This window comes from Echiichthys vipera (genome assembly GCF_963691815.1).
Source record: "Echiichthys vipera genome assembly, chromosome: 6".
NCBI classification, from domain to species: Eukaryota; Metazoa; Chordata; class Actinopteri; order Perciformes; family Trachinidae; genus Echiichthys; species Echiichthys vipera.
The window spans coordinates 20,362,752-20,387,413 of NC_139831.1; the positions used below are offsets into that span (position 1 = coordinate 20,362,752).

The 24,662-nt window shown below is 39.9% G+C and overlaps 3 protein-coding genes across 5 annotated transcripts; 2 read left to right on the plus strand and 1 right to left on the minus strand.

Annotated features, from left to right (window-relative positions):
- Nucleotides 1–3,959: 3,959 nt before the first annotated feature.
- On the plus strand, nt 3,960–10,162 carry LOC310948390 (heterogeneous nuclear ribonucleoprotein H-like). Of its 2 annotated transcripts, XM_083915489.1 has the most exons (11): nt 3,960–4,009; nt 6,287–6,379; nt 6,461–6,616; nt 6,707–6,850; nt 7,774–7,912; nt 8,673–8,854; nt 9,025–9,137; nt 9,261–9,396; nt 9,478–9,561; nt 9,734–9,826; nt 10,052–10,162. In XM_083915489.1, exons 2-11 carry the CDS (start codon nt 6,298–6,300, stop codon nt 10,150–10,152), a joined length of 1,230 nt encoding a protein of 409 aa, XP_083771615.1. In that variant the 5' UTR covers nt 3,960–4,009; nt 6,287–6,297; the 3' UTR covers nt 10,153–10,162. The 2 variants fall into 2 exon arrangements, with proteins under 2 accessions (XP_083771615.1, XP_083771614.1); XM_083915488.1 differs by having other exon boundaries at nt 9,261–9,561.
- A 1,728-nt stretch (nt 10,163–11,890) lies between these two features.
- On the minus strand, nt 11,891–18,449 carry rufy1 (RUN and FYVE domain containing 1; the record flags this gene model as incomplete). 2 transcript variants are annotated; one of them, XM_083915486.1, is made up of 17 exons in its annotated part: nt 11,891–12,044; nt 12,136–12,213; nt 12,307–12,355; nt 12,438–12,532; nt 12,854–12,983; nt 14,068–14,187; nt 14,516–14,613; nt 14,701–14,868; nt 15,117–15,233; nt 15,811–15,912; nt 16,097–16,232; nt 16,376–16,437; nt 16,554–16,677; nt 17,274–17,375; nt 17,470–17,587; nt 17,701–17,880; nt 18,119–18,449. In XM_083915486.1, the coding sequence occupies 17 exons, from the start codon at nt 18,447–18,449 to the stop codon at nt 11,901–11,903; spliced, it is 2,154 nt and encodes a 717-aa protein (XP_083771612.1). In that variant the 3' UTR covers nt 11,891–11,900. The 2 variants fall into 2 exon arrangements, with proteins under 2 accessions (XP_083771612.1, XP_083771613.1); XM_083915487.1 differs by having other exon boundaries at nt 11,966–12,070.
- Nucleotides 18,450–20,443: 1,994 nt separating this feature from the next.
- Nucleotides 20,444–24,213, plus strand: hbegfa (heparin-binding EGF-like growth factor a). Its single transcript, XM_083915911.1, has 6 exons — nt 20,444–20,694; nt 21,471–21,707; nt 21,805–22,003; nt 22,103–22,258; nt 22,731–22,817; nt 22,955–24,213. The coding sequence occupies exons 1-5, from the start codon at nt 20,649–20,651 to the stop codon at nt 22,801–22,803; spliced, it is 711 nt and encodes a 236-aa protein (XP_083772037.1). The 5' UTR covers nt 20,444–20,648; the 3' UTR covers nt 22,804–22,817; nt 22,955–24,213.
- The last annotated feature ends 449 nt before the right edge of the window (nt 24,214–24,662 follow it).

Below are 24,662 nucleotides of genomic sequence, written 5' to 3' on the forward strand. Positions count from 1 at the left end.
AGAACGAACGTCAAGACATGACATGGTAGGCCAACTTAACTGGTAGCTAGCTTTACTAGTTCATGAAAACTCTTATGGGAATTCAGGTACAGTGAGAGTACATTGGCACCTGTTGTGAATTTGAATTACTCCTTTTGTGTGGATTTGAATTACCATGAATATCAGTATTTAACTGAACATCACAAATTACATATGCTGTAACTTATGGCTTCAATGTGTTAGTGAGCATAAATAATAGGAGAATTTAAAGAAATAAAGCAGAATATTTTAAGGGACATTGATATGAGACAAAATACAAACACACACACAGAAAAACAAGAAAAAAAACAATGGTCACCTTGGACCATGATGACCCTAAGTATTTATAATACTATATCATTTTATACTCTAATACTATACTTTTTTATAAACAATCTGTTCTTGCACATTTTTACGGTACTTTGCACAATATTACAGTACTTTTGATCTGTATATATTACTATTGTATAATTTTATATATATTGTATATATAGTTATAAACAGTATATATACTTTTTTATATTTCAGTTTTTACATAATATATGTTACCTGTATAATATTGTTGTTAAATATGTTGTTTTTATAGCTGGAGTTTAAAACGAAAACAATTTCCCCCTGGGATTGTTAGAGTATTTCTGATTCCAATGAACTGCTTATACGTATATGTACATAGATGTTTTGCTGCATAGAAGCAACACGGAACACCAATATATCCAAAGTTTAACCTTTTAAATTAACTAAACTATTATGGGAATTGGCTAACAGAGACAAAAACACACATGGGTTTCACAAGTAATTTCACCCACATAAATCAATAAGTGAATTTGCAAACAATTTAGGCAAATACACTTCTTTCAAGTTGCCTAATGGGTGCAAAAAAATATTTAAAAGTACTTCAATTTAAAAGACTTTACCTGGACCCAAGTGCATGTTTGGTAAAAAAAATCTTTGCATAACTGCCACTGACCCCAGGCACCTGTCACTGACAACCAATTGGCTCTGGATATTAACTCACTCACTCAACCTAGAATGCCTTTGGCCTTTATATGTTATTATTACTATTTATTTATCAGGTCAGGGAAGAATGGCCTTGCTAAAAGTGGTATATTTCACCAATGGAACACTTTTTCGTTGATCTCTTGTGATTGTGTGGTCAGTGTCAGATCTTGTAAAAGTGTCTGGTTTCCTTCTATGAATGCTTCAATTTTAGGTAATTTTTGTGTTTAAGTGTTTTTGTGTTAAAACACAAAATAACACACACTTTGCAGTAAAATGTAGCAAAGTGACACATTGACATTGTTCGATTGTCTTTCTAACTATTATGTGGGAACATCCCTGTTTTTTTTTTTTAACATTGCATGATTCATGTTTATACATGTAGGCTTATCAGTTTTGGAAGATTTACTGGGTTGTACTCAGTGGTGGATTAAGGTGGTCATGGGCCCCTAGGCTGCTATTTGTTTGGGCCCCCCACATTATTAATCATGCTTTATCAGAAAAAAAACCCACTAGAAAAGATGAAGAGTCCGCAACCTTGAAAAATCCAGTTAATTTAAGAATTTTCTTTAGTAGATCTTGGTCTCACTGTTCTTTTCGGTCGTTGTGCCTCTCTTTTTCATGCTCTGTTATTACATTTCCCTTCTGACATTTAGCCACTATACTGTCTAGGGACAACAAAACTGACCTTATGAACCCGGCCACATGATGGCAGCTGATTGGGTAAATGTGTCCCATATGTATCCAATCAGCGACTTAATTTTTAAAAATGTTTCCAAGGGCCCGAATAGGAGGCAAGTTTTTTTTCCCCCATTGAAGTAAATTAAAAAAAGAAAAATGTCTGGCCAATGCGGGGCCCCTGCACACCTGGGGACCCTAGGCCAGCCTGTGCATAAATCCGCCTCTGGTCGTACTTAAGTATAAGCAGCAATATTGCAGTATAAAAATACCCCAGAAGAATGCCTGCACTTGAAAGTTTGCTAGTGTAAAAGTCAGCATGTATTACCTAAAATGTTCCTAAGAATCAAAAGTAAATACCTACAGTGCAATTAAAATTAATGATTCATTAATAATGACCAAGCAGCCTTTTCATTTTTGTAGAGTCCAGGCAGTGGGAAGTCTAACTATATACTCTTTAAGTTTAACAAGCATGAATACATCTTATTTTTTGGCTTGCAACGTAAACTGGTAAGAGTAAAAAGTGCAACATTTACCACTAAAATTGTTATCATTATATATAAACATCTCAAAATAAAAGTGAAGTACTAGTAGTTTAAAACTGCAGGCAGACTACATTACATTACTTGACTTTCCTTTATTTTGTTTTATGCGTTACTTTCTAACTCTGAGATACACAAATTCATCTCTGGAGTTGACCATTCATATCCTGTCCCTCCATTGGCCACCAAACAGCTTCTCTAAAGCAGGAGATAAAGTGTCTTTCTAAATGGCACTTCTGAAGTTGCCGAAGGCAGGGAAACATCAATCCTTACAGAGGGTTAGTGATTTCAACCAGTGAGGACTATGTAGGTAACTTTGATCAGGCCAGGTTACTTCAGGGCTGCCACCACACCAACACCTTGGATTAGCTGGTTGTTAATAATATACTGTATATGCTGCTTGCACACTTCTCCTAAATTTGAAACTAATGATAGCTCAGTCACATCTGTCACCAAAAAAACACCAGCTAAGGCTAAAAACACCTTTGCTCTCAAAATTACTGTTAGAAACCATCATCATGTACAATGAAACTACTTAAGCAATGAGTTGACTTATTAAGTGGATTTTAGGGCTTATCGTGATTTTTTAAGTTGGCTGTGATAAGTATGAGCTCCGTTTGACCTGGGTGTGAAGCGTGGCCTATGAAGGAAACATATTTTAGCTGAAGAACGTGAGAAACATTCCCAATACTGCCCACTGTAAACAGGGTACCTTGGGTTTGAGGCATTCACGGAGTATCAGAAGGCCCTGAGATACCAGCCAGGGCCTTGGGCAGCAACGTCATCCATTTTGGGCGTGGACGCATTCGGGGTTGCCAGGTTTGTATAAAACCCTACATATTCTGTAATAATGTAAGTGATTACAACATATTGCAGGATATATAGCAAACTTCTATTAGGGACATTTGATATAATTAAAAACTCAGCAAACTACTAATATTGGTAACATTAGTATACAAAATGTAAGACGGTGATGATTAGCGTGATGTGTCGCAGTTTGAAACAGAGGCGATTATGGCAAACGGTTTTAATATTCAATAGCTAGACTGGATATGTTTGTATGTATATGTATATCTGTCACTCAGTTCTTTCTAGTAAAAAAAAACATTTCAGATATTCTTACTAGCACAAAAGACGTCACTTTTGCCGTTCATGTGTATTGGGCCTTCAATTCTAGATATTCACAATTGCATGTTAGATATCTAGCATGAACATTCTTAGCCTACTAGTCATGTTTTTGATTTTAGATATCATAAATCAGAACCACACAGATATCTATAGGGTAATTCTAACTATCCAAAATACATTCCGACTAGTAAAAATGTGCAATTGCAATTTTACTAGTAAGAATGACATTACAGATACACAGAATGTTCATTCTAGATATCTAAAATGTAATTGTGGATATTCATTGAATAGCAAAATTGGCGTTATGTGTACTAGTAAGAATGTTGTTGTTGGTATCTGAAATGACAATTGTAGATAGAAAGAATGTCATTGCGGATATCTTAAATTATTATTCTGACTTGTAAAAATTCAATTTTGACTCGGAGAAAATTGTATTATGGATATCTAAAATGTGATTACAGAAAGGACAAGTGTGATTCGATTAAATGTTAACAACCGCTTGCCATAGGCGATTTTTGGTCAAGTGCGTCGTTTCGCAGTCCCATATAAGGGGATACTTGAAGAGTTCTGGCAACCCAGCGCAAGGTTTCAGCTGCATCACGCAGGTCTGGTCAGACATACTCGTGTTGCATCTACGCTGCTATCAGGTAAGTTGATTATTCTAACTATTGCTTAATGTGCCTCACCGAGAAGCAATACTAACTTTGCATACTTTAACAGCAAGACATAAATACCGTTTTTTGTGTAAGATTATATTATGATATCGTTAGTTCGCGAAAGAGAAGTAACGTTGGCTGACCGTTAGCGCGGATAACATGGCGCCGGGTGAGAGGCCCGCTTTTGTTCTTGTGTCTGGGTGCGGTAGATAGTGAGCGTGCTGAGGGCCACAAACCCGCTCCATAATGGACGAGGTCCTCATTTGTTAATTAATAATCGGCTCCTGCAAACCTTTTTATCAAAACTCTTCAACGCCCGAAATGTTGTCGAATTTCAGTATCTGGGCTAACATATAGCTAACAGCACGTTGTTGTGACGCTAACGTTAGCCGGAGCAACTCCGGAACCGCGCTTTTTATGAAGTGTTTCAGCGAGGAAGAGCCGGGAATAACGACGCTGAGACTTGCGATTTATGTTGGCATCATTATTTGGAGCAGGGAGACGCCACTAAATCGAGACTTTATAATATAAAACGTTCAAACGGCGTGAAGATGGTGCGGCCGATTGATGTTAATTCATTCACCTACAGTTAGCTAACGGTAGGCCCAGGCGACCTGCGCCAGACACCACCGTGACTATCAATCCCGTTTGCTTTGTAGAGCAGATCTTTAACAGGGACTCATCGGAGTCACTGTAGGGGGTTCTCCAAATTGTTTCGTAAACCGACCAACGTTTTTTTCTTTTCTTCCAAAAATATGCCTGAAAATTATGCATTTAAACGGACAACATACAAGGTATACGATAAACAGCACATTGGTGACATAGTTAATAGTTGTAACAAAAAATAAAAATCCAATTCAATAGATAATATTAACTAAACATAAATAAATAAAAAATATAAGATCGTTAAAAACAGGGGCTTCAGGTAAAAGGTTTTCATAATGACTCGGTAAGGTATTACTTTTTTGTGATTTACCAAGATCAGAGATCGGTTCTAGGAGGAAAGGAGCACATTTTGGTAAAGGTTTTGCAAATTTTTGTTTGTAAATGAAGAATGTCGTGTATAGGATAACAAAGTTCATCAGGTTCTCAAGAGTATTGTCTTTTGGGTTAACATAGTAGCAAATAACATCTTTAGGGGTAAGAGTAGACCGTTAGCAGCATTAAAAAAAATGAGATATAACATCACTCCCAAACTTCTTAGATACATCACAATAAAAGACAGTTGTGACATTGTTTCTGCATTCATTTGACAAAGTGCAGGAATCATCCATAAACTCAGCAATGATACTACAAACTAGGTATGTTATGCAGTATTTTAAAATGTACTTTTTTAGCCTTGTTAGACAATATTTGTAGGGTAGAAGCCAAGCTCTTCTCCAGTTTATATCTTCTATTAAGGACCTCCAACAAAACTTTCCTCTAGGCCCAACTCTATTCATCCTTTGAAAACTCAGGCGTATATGTTTATTATTACACTTTCTATCTGTTCGTTCAATTCCACTCAGCATCAGTACAGGTTGAGTTGTTTTATATTCATTGTAACCCAAGTGTTTTTTTCACAAGTTGAATGAACTCTATTGGAATAGAGTTACAGATAGAAATTCACTGGAGGGAACAGGGAAACTGTGTACAGACATGAAACATTTACAAGTTAACATATTACCAGCATTATCAAAAATATGGATGATATGCCTGAACATATAAATGAACATGAATGCAACGAAAACATATGAGCAAAGATACATTTATAAAAAAATAAATGCATTTACACAGCCATAATGATAGGCTTATTGGTAGCCATGCAAAGATACAATTGAGCTGAAGGATTCAGCGTTTAACATTAACATATGATATAATTATGGTCATAATGGTCATTGTAATATCTTGGTATTGTATGCCCCATTAAAAAGCTGTGTGCGTATACAGGCGTTAGACCCAATTTAATATGCAACTAATTTTTACACAGTAATTGTAGTATGGGGTCCCTGTGTCGTCTCGCTTTCATCTAAGGGGTCCTTCAGCTAAAAATGAAAAAGACCCCTGTTGTAGAAAGTTAATTGCAAGTTAAACAGATGGATATATATAGCAATTAGTGTAAAGAAAAATAGTATTTTATTCCATGGAAGTACGTTAGTAATGTTGCCCCAGATAATCTCACCGATCTCTTCGCTTACCTGTATCGGCACTACTGAGCTCTGATTTGAATGCATTATTTATATATTCGTATGTGCTAATCTCTCATAATATTGGATGATCTTTCTTTAGGGAAACCAAACATGGCTGATGAGGGATATGTAGTACGCATCAGGGGTCTCCCATGGTCCTGTTCAGTGGATGAAGTACAGAGGTTTTTCTCTGGTAGGTACCAAAGTAAATATGTTGTACAGTTTAAGAAGATACTTAAGCAATCAGAAATGATCATTTAAATGTCCCAAACAGATTGCAAAGTCATCACCAATGGCAATGGCATCCACTTCACCTACACAAGAGAGGGGCGTCCCAGCGGAGAGGCGTTTGTCGAGCTGGAGAGTGAGGAAGACCTGAAGGTTGCGGTGAAGAAAGACAGAGAAACTATGGGTCACAGATATGTAGAGGGTGTGTATAGTTAACTGCTTACAGATAATGACAATTATGAATGGTCTAAAATGTGTACTGTGGAAGCTGATTATGTGTCCTGCGATACAGTTTTTAAATCCAACAATGTCGAGATGGACTGGGTCATGAAGCACACTGGTCCAAACTGTCCCGAAACAGCAGGAGATGGGCTTGTCCGGCTCCGAGGCCTTCCTTTTGGCTGCAGCAAGGAAGAGATAGTACAGTTTTTCTCAGGTAAGAAAAAAAAACCATACTTGGTGGTTAATTGTAAAACTTTCTTGATGTAATGTTGGTGATATTTTTTGTTTTGTTTTGATATATTTCATCTTCCTTTTCTTGTTTCCTTTCTCCTATCGAAACTCACTAATTATTTCATCAGATTTTAGAGGTCATATGCCACTGGAAAATTATCATAGCCTACTGTATGTTAATACATAGTAGAATAGTAAAATAATTCATGTTTTTTGCTTTATCAGTGAGTTAGATGCCAAAAAAGGAAGCTCGTTAGAATTTAAATGGAGGAATTATTTGTATTATTAAGATTTGAACTTGAGGACAGGAATCTGTTATGTAAACACCCTTTCCCATCTTTTCCCATCATATCCATTTTTAGCCCATTTTCATCCCTTTTTTCTCGTTCACTGGGTCTGGTGTTGTACAGTATAGTAAAATGTTTAAGTTGTCTGTGCGTAATGGTAATTTACTAATGATGGAATGGGTCTCACTAAACAGTCTCTTACCTCAGTATTGTTTTTTTTTTTTCCTCCATTTACTCTCACCCGTGTCTTTTTAAATGCATTTTTTTAAATTTATAGGACAAGTCTTATATCCGTTCCTAATGACAGAACAGTCATTTTAACTCATATCACCCACCAGGACCCCTTTTTCTCTTCATCAACACACCAATATTAGCCCGATGTCCCACACAGTGCCCTTCTCCATATTCTTCCTCTACCCTCTCATTTCTATTTTATCCCCGAAATACAGTAAATATAAGTCGTTTAATTGGCCAGTTACTGGTTAAAAACTGAGCTGGTATGTGTGATGATGTATAGAGTTTTCCATAAGTTTTCTATCTCTTTAGAGAAAGTTCTCTCTGTGATTGGGCATGTGATTTAATATGTCCCCTGCTGGGGTTATCTGTCCTTGGGTTGAAGGGTTGGAAATCGTGCCAAATGGGATAACATTGCCGGTGGACATCCAGGGGAGGAGTACGGGGGAGGCCTTCGTGCAGTTTGCTTCACAGGATATAGCTGAAAAGGCTCTAAAGAAACACAAGGAAAGAATAGGGCACAGGTGGGGATGGTTGGTTGGCTGGATAAGTTGCTTTTCTTATGGTGTGCACCCTCAACATCTGAACCAAATGCAAAACGGACACGACATTAATCTTCGCTAAGTTAAGCATATTTGTAATATTAACCACAAACGCATACACAAATTGCCATGTTAGATTCAAATACGCCACACATTCACAATGTCCAATGGGAAGATTAGTGCTTGGGCACCATTCACAAGTATGAAACGAATCGTGAATTGGAGTACATGATAAATTTGAGAACAAATGGTGTCTCAGCATTAAACATCAAGTCCAGGTTGATAAATGGTAAGGAGTCTCCCTGGTGGTAATATTAGAGGGCAACTGTACACATGGATCTGGAGCCCACTGTCACAGGTAATGCTTAGTGAGTTTCAGAAGGGTGGGAGCCCCCTCTGTCCCTTTTTAAAAAAAAAAAAAAACAGAACAATGGCTGTCATGGCAAGGACAAAGGACACTCTATTGAATCAGATATATATTTATAACTCACTTCAGGTAACCATAAGAGAAGTGTAAAGGTCAATAAAGCCCTTTTCAATTTGGACAGCTTAATTTTTCTCAACTCAGTTAAGTTTTTCTTTTGATCTACTCTATTAACTAGCATTAAGCACTTAAAGATATTACTACCTATGGACTACACCATGACAGCATCTGCATAGCCCAGTTTCATCAGTGTTGAGCAAATGCAGCTCTGCCTGGTCCATTCCCCTTGCCCTCACTATGGTATCCTTATGCTCTTAGGTACATTGAGATCTTCAAGAGTAGCCGCGCTGAGGTGCGGACCCATTACGAACCCCAGCGGAAGCCCATGGGCATGCAGAGACCCGGCCCCTACGACCGGCCCTCTGGTGGTCGCGGCTACAACATGATGGGCCGAGGGGGATCCTATGACAGAATGCGACGTGGAGGCTATGGAGGAGGAGGTGGGTGTCAAGTGGGACTGAAGATGAACTGAGATCAGATTTGGCGATATTAACTGTAGCATTTTTTTTTTAGGTACCCCATATGCATGCATGTCAACTCTGCAATAAAAATAAGATTAGGATGTAAAATCCTCCATAAAACCGTGATAATCTCCACTACAAATATACAGGTGTATCGGATGGACGGTATGGCGATGGCGGCTCTTCTTTCCAGAGCACAACAGGCCACTGTGTCCACATGAGGGGCCTGCCATACAGAGCCACAGAGACAGACATCTACAATGTAAGTCAGGAACGACTGTAACTGGACTGCTGAAATTCTTTTTACTTGGTGCATATTCCATATGTTAAGGTTGTATCTTAAACAATTACAGATGGGTAATTTGTCCTTGTTCTTATGTCTTAGTTCTTCTCGCCATTGAACCCAGTGCGGGTCCATATTGAGATTGGCCCAGATGGCAGGGTAACCGGGGAGGCAGATGTAGAGTTTGCAACACATGAGGATGCTGTGGCAGCCATGTCCAAAGACAAAGCTAACATGCGTGAGTTTAAAAGAAGTGACTTTACCACTTCCACTCTGCATATAGATACTCATGGTTTCTCTGTCTCTTTCTGCCCCTTAGAGCACCGCTACGTGGAACTGTTCTTGAACTCAACAGCAGGTGGCAGTAACGGAGCCTACAGTAGCCAGATGATGGGGGGCATGGGTAAGCTGCAGTAATGGCGGTTAAGAGACTAGGGGCATCTGTTTGGATGAAAATGCTTGCACAAAATCATTGTGGTCTTGATGCGTGGCCATTTTCTGAGGCAAGCAAAGGTTTTCCAAAAAATGGTCCTGAAATTTAATCCTAAACCTGATGTGGTCTGTTCTCTCTACAGGAAACCAGTCGTCTTACAGCGGTGGCCAGCTGAGTTCAGGTTACTCTGGTGGATACAGCAGCCAGGGCAATATGGGCGGCTACAGTGACTACAGTGAGTGTCAGCACTGTTTATTATAGGCTTCTTCTACATCCATCATAAAGCACAACCTTTCCTGCTCTCAATACACTTATTTAATGCACTAAAGTATTAATATGCACCACAGCGAACCTTTAAAATTTTGGTTGTTCTGCTTGAAGGACAGAATGGCAGTGTTCTATGTATGACTCCTTGAGGAACTCCTCGGTCCTATAGTGTGTATTCTCCCTCTCTTGTTAGGTAACCAGGGCGGAATGGGAAGCAGTTACTACGGCGGCGGCGGTGGAGGAGGCGGCAGCCGAGGCTCTATGAATGGACTGGGTGGGGGATGGGGAATGTAGATTTTTTTTTTTTTTTCTTCTTTTTGATGTTTTTTTTAACTCAGCATTTTGCTGCAAGGACTGGAAACGCAAGTCTCGCCTAGTACTCATAGGGTAGGGTCAGGTGAGGTGTTGAAAATATTGAGGGGTAGGGTTTGTATTTTCTTTTTTAAGTGGATGATCTCCAGAGAGAAGTGAGATTATCTGGTGTCAGAGAGAAGCATTGTTTGTCTTCCCCATTCCTCACAGATTTGACACATCGCAGAAAATGTGCTTTAAATTTTCATAACAAGGAAGTGTCGTTTTTGTGTTATCGTTCACCAAATACCTGGCTGTTTCCCAAGGTTAACTCATCCTGTGCTGGTGGCGTTAACTTTAGTTTCAATGTCTGAGTGCATGAACAAACAAATCAGAAAGTGTCTATCTTCTGATGTTTAGACCTTGTTTCAACTTCTACATAGTGTTTATCCTTTTTTCTTTTTTTTTTTAATTTCCAGTTAAAATGTTAATCTGAATGAGACTTCACATGGTCAGAGCATGTTTTATTTTCTTAATGTGTGACTGACTTAGGGGTGTTTTTTCTGGATATGGGCAAGTGAATTTCAAATCTGCTGATGTGAAAGTTTGTTTCTACTGCTTCAAATGCTATTTGTATTTCCTGTGCACAAAGTGAATAAACTAGTCTGGAATATCTAATTGAAACAAGCATTGCATAAAAGGAGTCTTTTATTAATTTATCAAATATCTAGATAAAAAACCTTTTGGTCACCATTCCCAAATTATAAAGAAAGTGGCTTTGTAGCAGTTGAACAATCCTAAAGCCCTGTTATAATACATTCTAAAATAGTTAGATTTTATAACATTCCATAGTCATTTACACAATTTTGCATGTATCCAGCAATGGGGCCAAAAATTTTAGATGCATGACAGGTTTCAATAATATCAAAGTGAAGTACGCTGGTTCATCAGGATCACATGAATGATCAGCAAAAAACAGCATCCTTGATGGGACTCAACAATCTATATCCCGTTTAAATTAGAATTAAAATGTGACTCTTTAAAAGTAAGTTTGTCAAAATGATGCCATTCCAGACCAAAACATTGATCACAATTCTCCTAAATGTTTTCAACCTCCCAAGTAGGGTTGCAGCAGTATACTGGTTTCAGTGTACTGTAGTATAATTTAATGTATTTGCTTTTATCATATCCATTGAAACTAATGGTTTCAATCATAAATATTGTAAATGCATAACCTTTTTTTTTTTTTTGGGGGGGGGGCTAAAACACATTAAGCTGCCCCCCCTTCCCCCCCCCCCATCCACCACAGTACAATTCTTAGCTTCTGCATGCTACCCCAACCTGGGGGCATGTGGCCTGTCATCTACTGTGGGTGATAATGACTAAATGCCTTATACAAACTATCACTTCACTTCAAACTATCCTGTCATGGGTAATTGTAACTGATAATTGTTAAACTGGTATTTTCCGAGATGGTTATTGTACTGTGAAGTTCTCATACTGCTGCGACCCTACTTTGAAACAAACTCTAGTCTTTATTAACTATATTAGCTCATTCCATAAGTGTTAAAAGGTGGCCCCTTACGAACTTAAGTTCCTGAATTTCAGGCAACAGTGGAAATGGAACACCAAATCACATTCCCCTGGAATTTGATGACATTACACACAATTGGTTAAAAAGAAAAAAAATCATAGTGAGTATGTGCAGTGTTAGAAAGCTCTTGTAGAAACGCTGAGGCCTGCAGGTTTCGTCAGGAAGCTGTAGAAGAGCTTCTCTGCAGCAGGAGGGCGTGGCACACGTCGCACACCCGCACAGGCCGAGGGTAGGAGGGCAAGGCCAGCTCGTTACCGGAACAACTGTTGCAGTAAATGTCTCCACAGTTTCTACAGTGATGCTGCGACACAAAACATGGACACCTCACTGACATTGCTGTGAAGATGAATACTACAGAAGTACAAATAAAACGCAATGAAAAAGGAGGCTACCTTTCTGCGGGCGATGGAGAATTCTTTCTCGCATTGTTTGCATTGAGTGGCCTCATCGTCTTTCAGCCAGGCGTGGCCCTGATGGGAGCAAAGAATGCACAAGACGTGACTTGACAAGATTATTCTTTTGAAATTTTATAGGGTGCCACTCTTAACTTCTTCATATTTTACCTTCAGAGCTTTGTTGACCTCCTTGAAGTCCTCCATCTTGAGTTTAGACCTTTGACAAAGATAAGAGCGATATAAAAACCTCATGACATTGAATATTACAAGTCTTAAAAAAAAATATGAGAAGTACTGACTGGCTGAGATGCAGTCCCATCTCCTGTAGAGCCTGTTCCTGCTGCTCACATGTCTGCTGCAGCTGCTGCTTCTCATGCTTCAAATCCTGCAGCTCCTGCACCATCAATTCATAGGAAACAAGCACCATATCATTACATAAAACATTTTTGCAGAAACTGTTGCAACTACTGAACTTTTGCAATTACATCACAAATGTTGATATGTTATAAAAAATAATCAAACAGCAACCACTCTTAAACTGCAGCATCTAATTACAATAAGCATCCTGGAAAAGGTTTGACACGCGAAACACTTAATTTCTGGGAATCAAATTGCATGGCACATAATTATGAAGACTTCTGCACAAGAAGTTTAGAAACCACATAAAACTCCAGTAACCACAATTTGTGTGTGTGTGGGAGAGAGAGACACTGACCGTGTGCAGCCCCTGGAGTTGTTGCAGCTGTGTACGCAGCTCTGTGCTGTTGTCCTGTTCCCGCTGGAGAGCTTTCTGCAGGCTCTGTCTCTGTTCCCTCTCAGTGCGTAGCTCGTTTTCCAAACCTATCCTGAGAACAGAGAAGAGACATGGTGATTCTTATTAATCTTAATCACAACAGTTGGTCAAAATCAGAGCTGTGGGACAAGTTACATGACTTGTACATATTTAACTTGAATGGCATGTTGGTTTTTAGACCAGGTGTACATATGAATGAATACATTATAATAATGAAGCTCTGGACTCCACTTAATACCTGCAAAACTATGTTTTTATACCAGTTTAAATTTGCGTCAGATTAATTCAAGTTAAAAACAAAACTAATCTATTAAAATTAAACTTTTTTGACATCACATACACGTCTGTTTTTAAAAAAAAAATGTATATCCACACTGACACCGTGAGATGCTCTTCTCATTGAGACCCCCTGTGTTTTTGTTGCATTTAGTGAAGCATAATCAGTTTAAATCACAAAAATATCCCACTGTATATGTGTTTTCAACTTATTTACTGTAGTTACATTGATGGATCTCTACAGGCAGATACCTCCATTCACTACAGTGGGTAAGGAGATAAAATCAACAATTAAATAGATAAAAACACTGTTGATTTCTTCCCAGGCAGCCAAACGAATTGCCAAAATGCCAAAGAACAAAAACATTTTGGTTCCGTACATTTCAGTCAGTATGGATGGGTGACAGAAAGCTTATACGCCGCTCACATCTTGCTCAAGTTTCGCTTCCAGTGGGATTTCCAGTTACACTTTATTGTTATTGTTGGAACTCAAGATGTAAAGGAGCCACAAGTATGTGCAGTGCACCTTGGAAGGAAATTCCTTTCCCCTACCAGGACCACTGAAGAGGAAACCTTCTACAGTTAAGATGGTACATAAATTCACTCTTGGAGCTGATTTTAAAGTTTGAATGGTCTTTAAATGAACCCAAGTGTGAGCTCAGATACTTCTTCTCATATATATATATATATATATATAGATGCTTCATCTTGAGCATTAGTTATATAAACTGGCGTTTGTGTTCTTTTCTTTCCCTGTGCAGTGCCTAAAGTCATGCCATCCTGTATGCTGCTTTCTGTTTCTGTAGTTTCTGAACTTGTTCATTATCAATTTTTTGTTTACCAACTGTGTGCCTCTTTACCTCAGTGTATCCAGGTCAGTCAGTTGTTTCTGCATAGCATCCACTTTTCCGTCCAGCTCCACCTTCATATCTTTGTCTGACTGGTCACTTTGTTTGCGCTCTCGCTCTGAGTTCTGTAGTCTGAGATTCACCAACAACCAAGAAAAAGAATATGAATGTACAAGAATATCACTTAAGAAACAGAAACACGCAATCAAGAATTCATTTTTTTTTATTTAACCAGGAAAATGTCTCATTGAGATTAAAAATCTCTTTTACAAGAGAGCCCTGGCTAAGACAGGCAGCAACACAGTTCCACAATTACAGGGAAATGTTAGTAACAACAGCGAACATAGAAATAAAGTCACAATTAGGACATCATCAAACAAGCATGTACAGACAGAAGAGTCTGTTTCAACATCGATAAGAATGGAGTTAAATCTGTTTAGAGAAACCAGCTCCTTCATACCTCTGCTCTAGTTCCGTCATGACCTTCTCCATTTCATCCATCTTCTGCTCAAGCTGCACAGCCTCTGCCTGCTTGTTTTCTGCCTCTCGTTCAGAGTCCTTAAGAGCCACATAGGTTGTATTAATGTGCGTTCTGGTCCAAGTGGCCGTAGAAGAGAAAGAAAAGGTGTATTCATGTGTGTCTACCTGAGCTTTGTGGAACATTTGCAGGTTAAGAGTCTTGACTTGGTCGAGCTGGAGACGCAATGCTGCCAGTGTGTCCTGTTTCTCGTGTGTGTCCTTCTCCAGCAGCTTCATGGCCACCTCCATCTCCTGCTTCAGTCCCACCTGGAGCTCCAACTCCCGCTCCAGCTCCTGCCATCATGCATTGCAAACATACAAAGGGCATGAGTCAAATTCAGTTCTAGAGTCTAATCAGTACAAAAAAACACCAGACTTGCTGGAGTATGAAGACTAATTTGTACTTCAATACACACCTCCCACCCAAACACAATCTCCAGTCTCTACCTCAGCTCCTCCAGGAAGCAACCCGGAGCAGCTGAGTCACCTTCTGTTGCCGCATGCATTATATGTTCTAGTGCTACAGCCCGTTGATACCTGACCTGGCGAATGCACTTTTCCTCTTTATACTGCTTCCAAACCACATTGTACATCTCATCCAGGCCCTGTCGAGTCTGTTTGTACGTCTCCAACTCCACCTGGCTGTCCTGAAGGGCTGCCTGGAAAAACAAAAAATATCAGAGTTATTTTACAGATAAGGAGTGGTTTAGTCGCAGTTAAGGTCATTCCTGTTAATTCAATTGTATTTACAGTCCCAAATCATGACAAAAGTTATCTCAAGACACTTTACATATAGAGTAGATAAAGACCACACTATATTATTATTGATTTACGTTATGCAGCAACATTATTGTCCCTATTAAATACTTCCTTGTATTTTCTTTAAAATGTGTCACATTCATAGCAAATGGCTTAAATTCAAGATTTAGGTCTGCATTATAACAAAAACGCAACAAACATTATCCCCAATGCACATTTAAAAAATACAAATTTTTACATTACTGGTACCCAAACCTAAACACCATCTTCAAGCACTTTAAAGGCCCAAGCAATGGCAAACTAAAGAACCAGTCCAACCAGAAGGATTATTATCTGAGTTCCTTGAGATTGGCCAATATGTATTCCTGACAGTTAAACATTAACTATTTTTTTAATGCAGAAAAAACGTCAAACGTGTTCAAGGCCTAAATGGCATTGCATAAAAGGAATGACTCATTATTATAGATGCTTTCTGACCTCTTCCTTTTTCTGGCTGGACTGCAAGATCGTCTCATTCTCCTTTCTTAGCTGTTCCTGTTCTTCGCGCAGAGAGTTGATTCTGTCTGTCGCTGCCGTCAGCTGAGGAAAAGAAAACACATGCTCATCATCAGTCAGGCGAAACACACCTAACGCACACAGATGGTATGTTGACATTAGAGAGGAATGCCTTCTTATTAAATAGATGGTTTGAGCTATCCACAGAGTGTCACACTCACTAAGTACGAGTACGATCACACAACAGATCACACACAGCGAGTCTGACCTCCTCTACAAGTTTGCTGTTGGTCTTCTCTATAGAGTCCATCTTAGCCTGAAGGTCAGTGACGGTGCCACTTAGGTGACGATTTAACTCCTCAATGTAGTGCTTCTGATCCAATACGGCTGTCATCTTGGCATCACTGACAGAGGAAGAGTACAACCGTTGAGTCTGCATTAGGTCTGTTCTACATATCAAACTTGTATTCAAACACAGATTGGTTCAAAACATGATAAAAAAGCAGTGTAGGTGCGAGGCTCAATCCATCTGAAGGCGGGCACTCACTCTTTTGGAGTCTCACTTTTGGCAGGGTCTTTCAGATAAAGGGAAAAGTCAATGACGCCCACCTAAACGGGAAAGAGAAACAGATCACTGTGTGTCCTAAATGATTTGCTTCTCAAAGAGGAAATGAGGTGTGACAGCTGGGATGTGTAGGCCCATAAGACCTGCCAACAGCACTCACCTGAGAATCAAGATCCTCCCCTTTGATACAGAGATTAGCGTCAATAACATTGAGGCCCACCAGCAGTCCCCCCATCACTGCTCCCTCCTCCTCCAACATCAATGCTCCAGAGTCATAAAACTCACTAGGAAGAGACAGATGTGCATGGGATTGAAGGAGGGGTAAGAAGAGAAAAAGAATGAATTGGCGGATTGACTGACCATGTTAATATTAGTATAAAATGGATGCTGTATTAACCCCACAAAACTAATTATGCTTACTGCAGGGTTCCTACACCTTTTTCAAAGTCATATTCAAGCACTTTTCAAGCATTTCAAGGTGCATTTTCATGCGTTTCCAACACCTTACAGCAGTAAACTAAGTGTTTGTGTACAGTACATACAGTAATATTCAGTATACTTATTATTGCACTTGATCTTCACATTAAATTAGATGTCATTGTGTTGTAAACAACCAAAACTATGTTTTGTGACAACTTTCTATAGAAGGAGTTTTTTCAAAAGTAATATTTCATGCGAAAATGTAATAAAATGCGGTTTTCAGTCTCTCGAATATGGAGATCTTATTTTCTCTGTTTTATATCATATATGCCACCTCATATAACCTAAATCTCAAACAGTCTCAAGCACTTTATTTGAAATCCAAGCACTTTTCAAACACCACACTCTAATTCAATTGTTTTCAAGGATTCCCAGCACCTGTACGAACCCTGTTACTAACCTCAGGAGATCTTTGCGGTCCAGTAAAGCTTTCATATAGTCAGCTACTGTTTTCTGCATGAGCGCTAAATGCAGCCAAGCCCTTGCTCTCCCCAAGCCGGTCCTGAAAAAAATGGAATAAAAGTAACATTCAATAATCAGTAATCAAACGGGTATTTAGGGTATCTTGCATTGTAAAACGGTTTGCAACAGCGTACTTAATGCCGGGCAGGTCTCTAGCACTTGTGGCAATGTTAACAGACTCTGGACACAACTTCTCTACCAGCTCCAGAGGTCCCCATACGGACTTGTTCTGACCAATGAAGGATTTCTTGGCTGTAAAACAAAATGTAAAGGTCAATATGTTCGCTTTGACGGCGACATGGGGTTTGGATCGCTTTAAATAAAAGCTAATTCTCTCAAAAGGTCATCCTCGTGAACAGTCTCACCTTTCAGCCCATGTTTGAGGCAATGCTCCAGGACGATGAAGAACTGCTGCAGAGGAGGATACTCAGAGTCGAGCGTCCTGCCAAGGCTCAAGGAGGACTGAATTAATACTTTGATGCTCAGCTTCAGCATGCTGAGGAGGTTGGATCTTTCTATTGCCATGGGGTCTTTGGGGGCCACAACTGTAAAGAATCAAAGGCAAAGGATACACATTGAAATGAGATCAGTCAGTCATTTAGAGATGCATGGTTGAGCACTTCAAATGCAGAATCACATCTAAGTTATAATATGTAGGTTTTTGCTCTTTAAGTCATGTGTCCACTCCTGACGGAGAGGAAGTAGTGTGCTGGACTTTATGGCTGCAATGTTTTATAACTATGGTCAAAATGGGGAGTGTCAAAGTTTACAAATACAGCCTACCTGGACACTTCTTTGAAGTGTTGTTGAGATCATTTTCGGACTCTTTCTCCGTCGGGGAACTCGCAGCGGACGCATGTGAGGGATGTCTCGGGGCGGCAGCGTAGCTCACCCCGCTGCTAATCGTTTCCGTGGCCTTCCGGGCTAGAGACAGGATGGGAGCCGACCAGCTGCTCTCTGCCGCGGCCGCAGCCGGCTTCTCTGTCCGCTCCTGCCCGAGACTGTCGCCGGACTCGCCGTCGGGCGCGTTTTCCGAGGCTTCGGGCTCATGGAGCTGTTGTTCTGCTTCTCCATCCTCAACAGCTGTGTTTACCTCCCCTGCCTGGTCGGCCATGTTTGACCCCCCCTCCCCTCTCTTCTCTCGGAGTATTCACGTGACCAGACCAGGGCAAATCACGCGCACTGTGTGAGAACTTTCTTCTTCTTTACTTTGATATCTGTACTTTTAAAATGTGTTTTATTTATGTATGAACTTTAATGCAGTGTCAATACAGCCTTGCCGCTTTGAATATATTTATAATGTTTTTAAGAAATGCAAATTCAATATTCCTACGAATCGTTGTAAATAAAGTTTTGAGAGACAAAAAAACCCCGTTCTTCTTCTTCTCTGGACTAAATGAGCTGTGACGAAGTCTGTTAATGTGCGCAGTGCCTCCACCTACTGGACTGGAGCGCGAGGCGACGAGAAAACCTGCACTTTTATCTAATCTCGAGGCCTTGATCCACTTTATAGCCAGCACCTTCTTCTCATGAGACATTTTGAAATGTCACAGCAGGAGAAGTACGGGTGTAATGTTTGGTCATGTTTGGTATCGTCATCCTAGGCTACTCCCAACTTTCCAAAATAATTACTATAGCCATTAAGTACTTACTCTTAATCTCAGAAAACATCTTGACAGGATAATAAGTTATAATGAACACACCGATTAGTGACTTCTGGCCACTCCTTTCACAACTCCAAACTCTCCAGAATACCCAGATCAGGTGTGCTGTAATACCCCATTTCACCGCCTGGTGGCGCAGACAAGCTGTGCATTATGTACCTACACAAGCCTCTTACAAGGTGTTTTTTATTTATTATTTATAGGCCTACATCATTTCACCAGTGCAGTCATATTACTATATATCTATATATCTATCCTTCTATCTATCATTCTATCTATCTATCTGTTTTCTATCTTTCTATCCATCTATCTATCTATCTATATATATATTTCTATCTATATATATGGATTTATATTTATCTATCTATCTTTCTATCTATCTATCTATCTTTCTATCTATCCATCTATCTATCTATCTATCTATCTATCTATCTATCTATCTATCTATCTATCTATCTATCTATCTGTTTGTCTCTCTATCTATCTATCTATCTATCTATCTATCTATCTATTTATCTATCTATCTATCTATCTATCTATCTATCTATCTGTCTCTCTATCTATCTATCTATCTATCTATCTTTCTATCAATCTATCTATCTATCTATCTATCTAAGACAGGAACACTTCAGGTACAGTACGTTCAAGCTTTGAGAAGAGGGTGAGACTCATATATTCATATTCACATTAGATCATTGCTAAAACAACCTTATAATGAATTTCCACATATAATCCCCAAAAGCAACTGGACTTGGTTATTTGTCTAGGAAGACGTTTCACCTCTCATCCAAGAGGCTTCATCAGTTCATGTACGCATCTGACCAGGCTGGGACTGGTCCAACTGTCTGGTGTGGAGATCCAGGTATATAACCTCTCACACGGCAGATGATGTCACTTAGACTTAGACTTGGACTTCTCTTTATTGATCCCTTTGGGATGACTCCCGCAAGGAAATTGAATGTCCAGCAGCTTACAAAAACACAAGGGAGGTATATAAAAAAAACACAGTATAGGATAACCAATAAACTCCTAGCTAAAAGTGCCAACGACCTCACATAATGCATCCATATGATAACTTCCACAGGATGTACATTTAAAAAATAGGCAAAATCGCATTCACATCTACTTAAATGTGGCTGTAATACATTAGTAATGCCTACCACTGTGACCATCAGAGTCATTTTTGCATTTGAAAGTGGCCCTATTACAGGAGCCTACTCCACACCAAAGTGATTAGCCTCACAATCCGTGAATTAACGCAGGAATGTATTCAAATATTTCTAAAACAAGTCCACACTGTGAGCAGTAGTCTACATGTGGTTATCTTCTCGTCCACGTTCACAGCAGCAGCAGCAGCAGCAGCAGCCTACAGAGGAGGCGTGGTGAAGCGAGCAGGCCTATAAATACCGCGGTGCCTCTGTCCTGACGCTCCTTCACTCTTCTCCTCTCTCACTGAAACACCCGGGACGCACCAGCTCTCTGAAGAGTAACACGGAGAGGTCGCAAACAGACGGAATTAATTCACACAAACGCACCGAGGGGGAAAAAAAGGAAGGAATATTTAGAACCGGCACAAGTGGAAGGAATACAACTTGTAAATCATCCTTTTTTTTTTTCTTCCCAACAAAATCACTGGAAGTTTTGACATCATGAGGATTTTTTTCAGCGTTGTCTTCTTACTGGTTCACGCCTTTGGTGAGTTTCAGATAATAACGTATTTTATCTGTTGAGTGACAGGATTAGGACGTTCCGTGTCTACCTGTGCGCCCCCGTCTCTTCTTGTGTCAGACTCCAGCATGGCCGGGCTGTAACATGTCTTGTAAACTTCATAACCTTTAAGGCAACTGTTTTCATGATGCCAGGCTATTCGGGAGCTAATGGGGTCATCTCTCTATTTTAGAGCATGCTTTATGTAACTGGATATATTTATTTTTAACTCATATTCTTGCCTGACATTAGCTAACTGTCTGTCCATGCATGTCGTGTGTGTGTGTGTTTGTGTGTGTGTGTTTCTGACACAGAGTATATATGCCAATTTATATTTGCCCTCCCACTACATTTCCCTTCCAAAGCCAAATCTAAACTGTCCCCCTGAGGGAGGAAGTGTCTTTTGAGTTGAAGTCCCACTTTTTGGCCAGCTTACACTCTACTGAAGTGCCCCCGAGCAAGGCAGTGAATACCTACAAACCCTTTAGGAGCATGTTCATTACGTGAGCTTGTACATTTCCTAACAGGGATCAGTATGATTGCACCAAAAGCCAAAAAAATCCTGTCTGGAGCTTCCTTGTGCGCAACATGTTTCGACTTGCCCTCAGAGGCCCTCCCACCTTGGCACACTAACCCCTGTGCACTGATTTTCCCCTAGGGGATGGGTTTCTAGGGTGTTTGGGGGTTGCTATTCTGTTAAAGACTGTATCATACGAAATTTACATGAAATTTTAACATCACAACACTCTTATTCTCTCCTCCAGTGGTGTCCAGACCCTCCAGCGGTGCTGCAGTTGACAGGTATGAGAGCGACAGGCAGCGGCACACAGCTGTTATCAACTTGGACACGACCAGAGGCAGGAGGGTGGAGGAGGAGAGCAGAAGCACGGATGTGACAACAGCAGATTATGGGCAGGAAGGCGAGGAGGAGTACGCTGATTATTATTATGGAGACGAGTATGAAGATGGCATGTCTGGAGACTACGAGGAACTGCCACGAGGTAAGGGAGTTTTTCATTTACTCTAAATCCTCACCACTGTTTTACTTGCTTCCTGTACAAAGACAGTAAAATGTTGTTGTTGTTGGGTTTTTTTCAGTTGCCATGGTAAGCAAACCAAAAGACCCGCTTGCCATCCTGGAGACTGAAAGCACTGAAGGAAAGAGAAGGAGAGGAAAGGGAAAAAAGAGGGGGAAAGGCAAGGGAAAGAAGAGGAATCCTTGCCTGAGGAAGTATAAAGATTTCTGCATTCACGGCACCTGCCAGTACCTGAGGGACATCCATGCTCCATCCTGTGTGTAAGTATCAGCTCCGCATCTGCCTGCACACCAGCTCCACCTCTCGGGATACACCACTTATTAAACATTTAACCGGTTCTTTCTCTGCTCCGTCTGCAGGTGCCACACGAGTTACTCTGGGGAAAGGTGTCAGTTTTTCACCTTACCCTTGGAGAAACCCCAGGAGGGCTACAACCGCACCACAGCTCTGGCCGTGGTGGCGGTGGTGCTGTCGTCCGTCTGCCTCACCATCATAGGCCTTTTATTGTTGCTTAGGTAAGTGAAAAACGCCCAGATTCACCCACAAACACACACTTACAGCTAGGGAAGCGCCAATCTGATTTTTTTTTTTAGCCTTAATACACAATCTGGGCTTTGGGTATGGGCCAGTACAGAGTACCAGTAACACCAGTGTTTAATTAATAAGCTGTGTGTCTCACTGTGTGGAAGTGACTGGGATGTTTCATGTGTAAGGCAACATCAGAAATGATTTAAACACTGCTTTCAAACCAAATGAAGCATATACATACGTAGATGTACATTTTGTGTATTCTTGTTTTATTGACAATAGAATATGGGCGCATTGTCACCAATACCTGATTCAGTTATTTGAGTCGGTATCGGTGCATCCCTGCTAACAACTGTAAACACACACAGATAAAGGCCTTTTCTAGAGGCTTTGTTGATACCTGCCTTAAAAAGACACATAAGTAGTCTGAACAAGCTCCTTTTCTTTGGTTGATTACAGGTTTCATAAGCGGGGCGCGTATGATGTAGAGAATGAAGAGAAGGTCAAACTAGGGTTAGCGTCCAACCACTGAAGAAACAAAGACAGGTGAGTCATGAGGAACAGGGCTACAGACACATACACTGACAGACATCTTTATTTATTTATTCTTTATTATTTATTCTACTGCTTGAATAAAAACAAGGTTTCACTCATTGTCTCTCTCTGTTTTTTTTTCATGTTAGGCAAAGATGTGGAAATTCTACCTCAAAATAGAAAAAGAGAAGTGAACTGCAAAAGGAGGTCCTAGAGGGAAAAAGGATTGTACATGAAGAAGGGAACGGAGGTTGTTGACTGCCTTGAACCCTCTGCTAGACGCTCAGATGGAAAAATGGGCAGGTGAACATATTCCTGAAGGCCTCAGAAGAAGTCGGCCCACCTGAAACTGGAATATTGACGGCCAGGAGGACGGACCGGAGACGTGACGAGCGTGGAGGAACGAGAAGAAGAAGGGACATGTCTAGACTCTGTGCTGCTTCTTGACTGTGTGAAAAGAGGTCGTCTCGGACTGAACTGAACAAGATTTTTAACAAAAGCATTTTGTATTTTCCTGCACAAGTCCATCTTTTTTTGTTGTGTACAGTAAACGGTATATTTATAATTTTAATTTATTTATTTAAGCTAACTGTATTTATAGAGATTTTAACCACCTTCAACTGTTTTTAAAGTAATGATGTTACAGTTTTTATATTTCCTATTGGACAATATTTATTTATGAAACAGAAAAAAACAGACAATGCAGAAGCCCCTTGAGATACTCAGTATTTCATGAAAAGAGATATGATGCATAACTATCTGATTTCTGGCTCTTATTTTGACACTCTGTAGATGATCAATAGCACTGTGATTAATAAATTGATCGCTGAATAGACATGATTGCTTTTTTAGATTTCTCAGGGTAGTTTCATTGAGAGCAATGCTTTTCAGGAACGCCCTGCTCACACTCACACAGTTACACACACTCACTCTTAGGAGCTGCCCAGTGCAACCAGTTGGTCTGTAAGCCACTGATCAGCTCTGGTAATGGGGTAGGGGCTGCTCTTCCCCCCCAAATTAGTCCTGCAGGTTTGGGGATCTTAAGGCCACAATAGGCTTAGTGTTCTGCCTTAATGTCATCAGATCAGAATGATATATGACGTTAGAATGCATTGCACTGGCTATGTATTGATTAAAGGCAACATAAACAAACTACACTTAGTGACTGTGTTGTTAAGAACCCTTTAAAAGGGAGTCAAATATCAAATGCACTGCAGCAAGAATTTGGTTTGAATATGTTGTCATGTTGTCTTACCATCATTAGAGGAGAAATTCCCTCAGATCCATGTTAAGCTGTCAAGCAAAAAAAAAAAATGTGAATTCAAGTGTTCCACTCTTTCAAATCCTGTCCTGCAGTTTTGAAGTGATTTTTATTTATGTGATTTTTTTTTTTTCCAGAGCAAAATAAAAAAAACAAAACGTATCAGACTTTTTGAGTCCCGCACTTCATAACATCCAACCGCTATGCTCTTAGCATTAGTAGGAGTTTCAGATGTTGTACTGCGAAGGTCAAGTTTATTTATACTCCTTGGTTTGCTTCCTGCGTTGGGCCACACATTAATGTGATATTTTAGAGTCTGGATAATGATAACACAGTGTGTTCTTTTGGACCATTCAGGAGCTGTAATTATAGTACACATAATATTTTTATTTCCCCTGTATCTGACGCTTTTAACCAAAGCACCTGTATCCTGGCCATTAGTGCTATTATGTTCAGCACTCAAAAGGAAAATATTTTTAGTCAGTCACAACGCCCTACTAGTTTATTATGTTTAAATCTGGTTATCTGGGTGGATATCAACATTTTATCACAATTCTTATTTCAATTGTACTGTTTAACAAATTATTTTTGTGTGT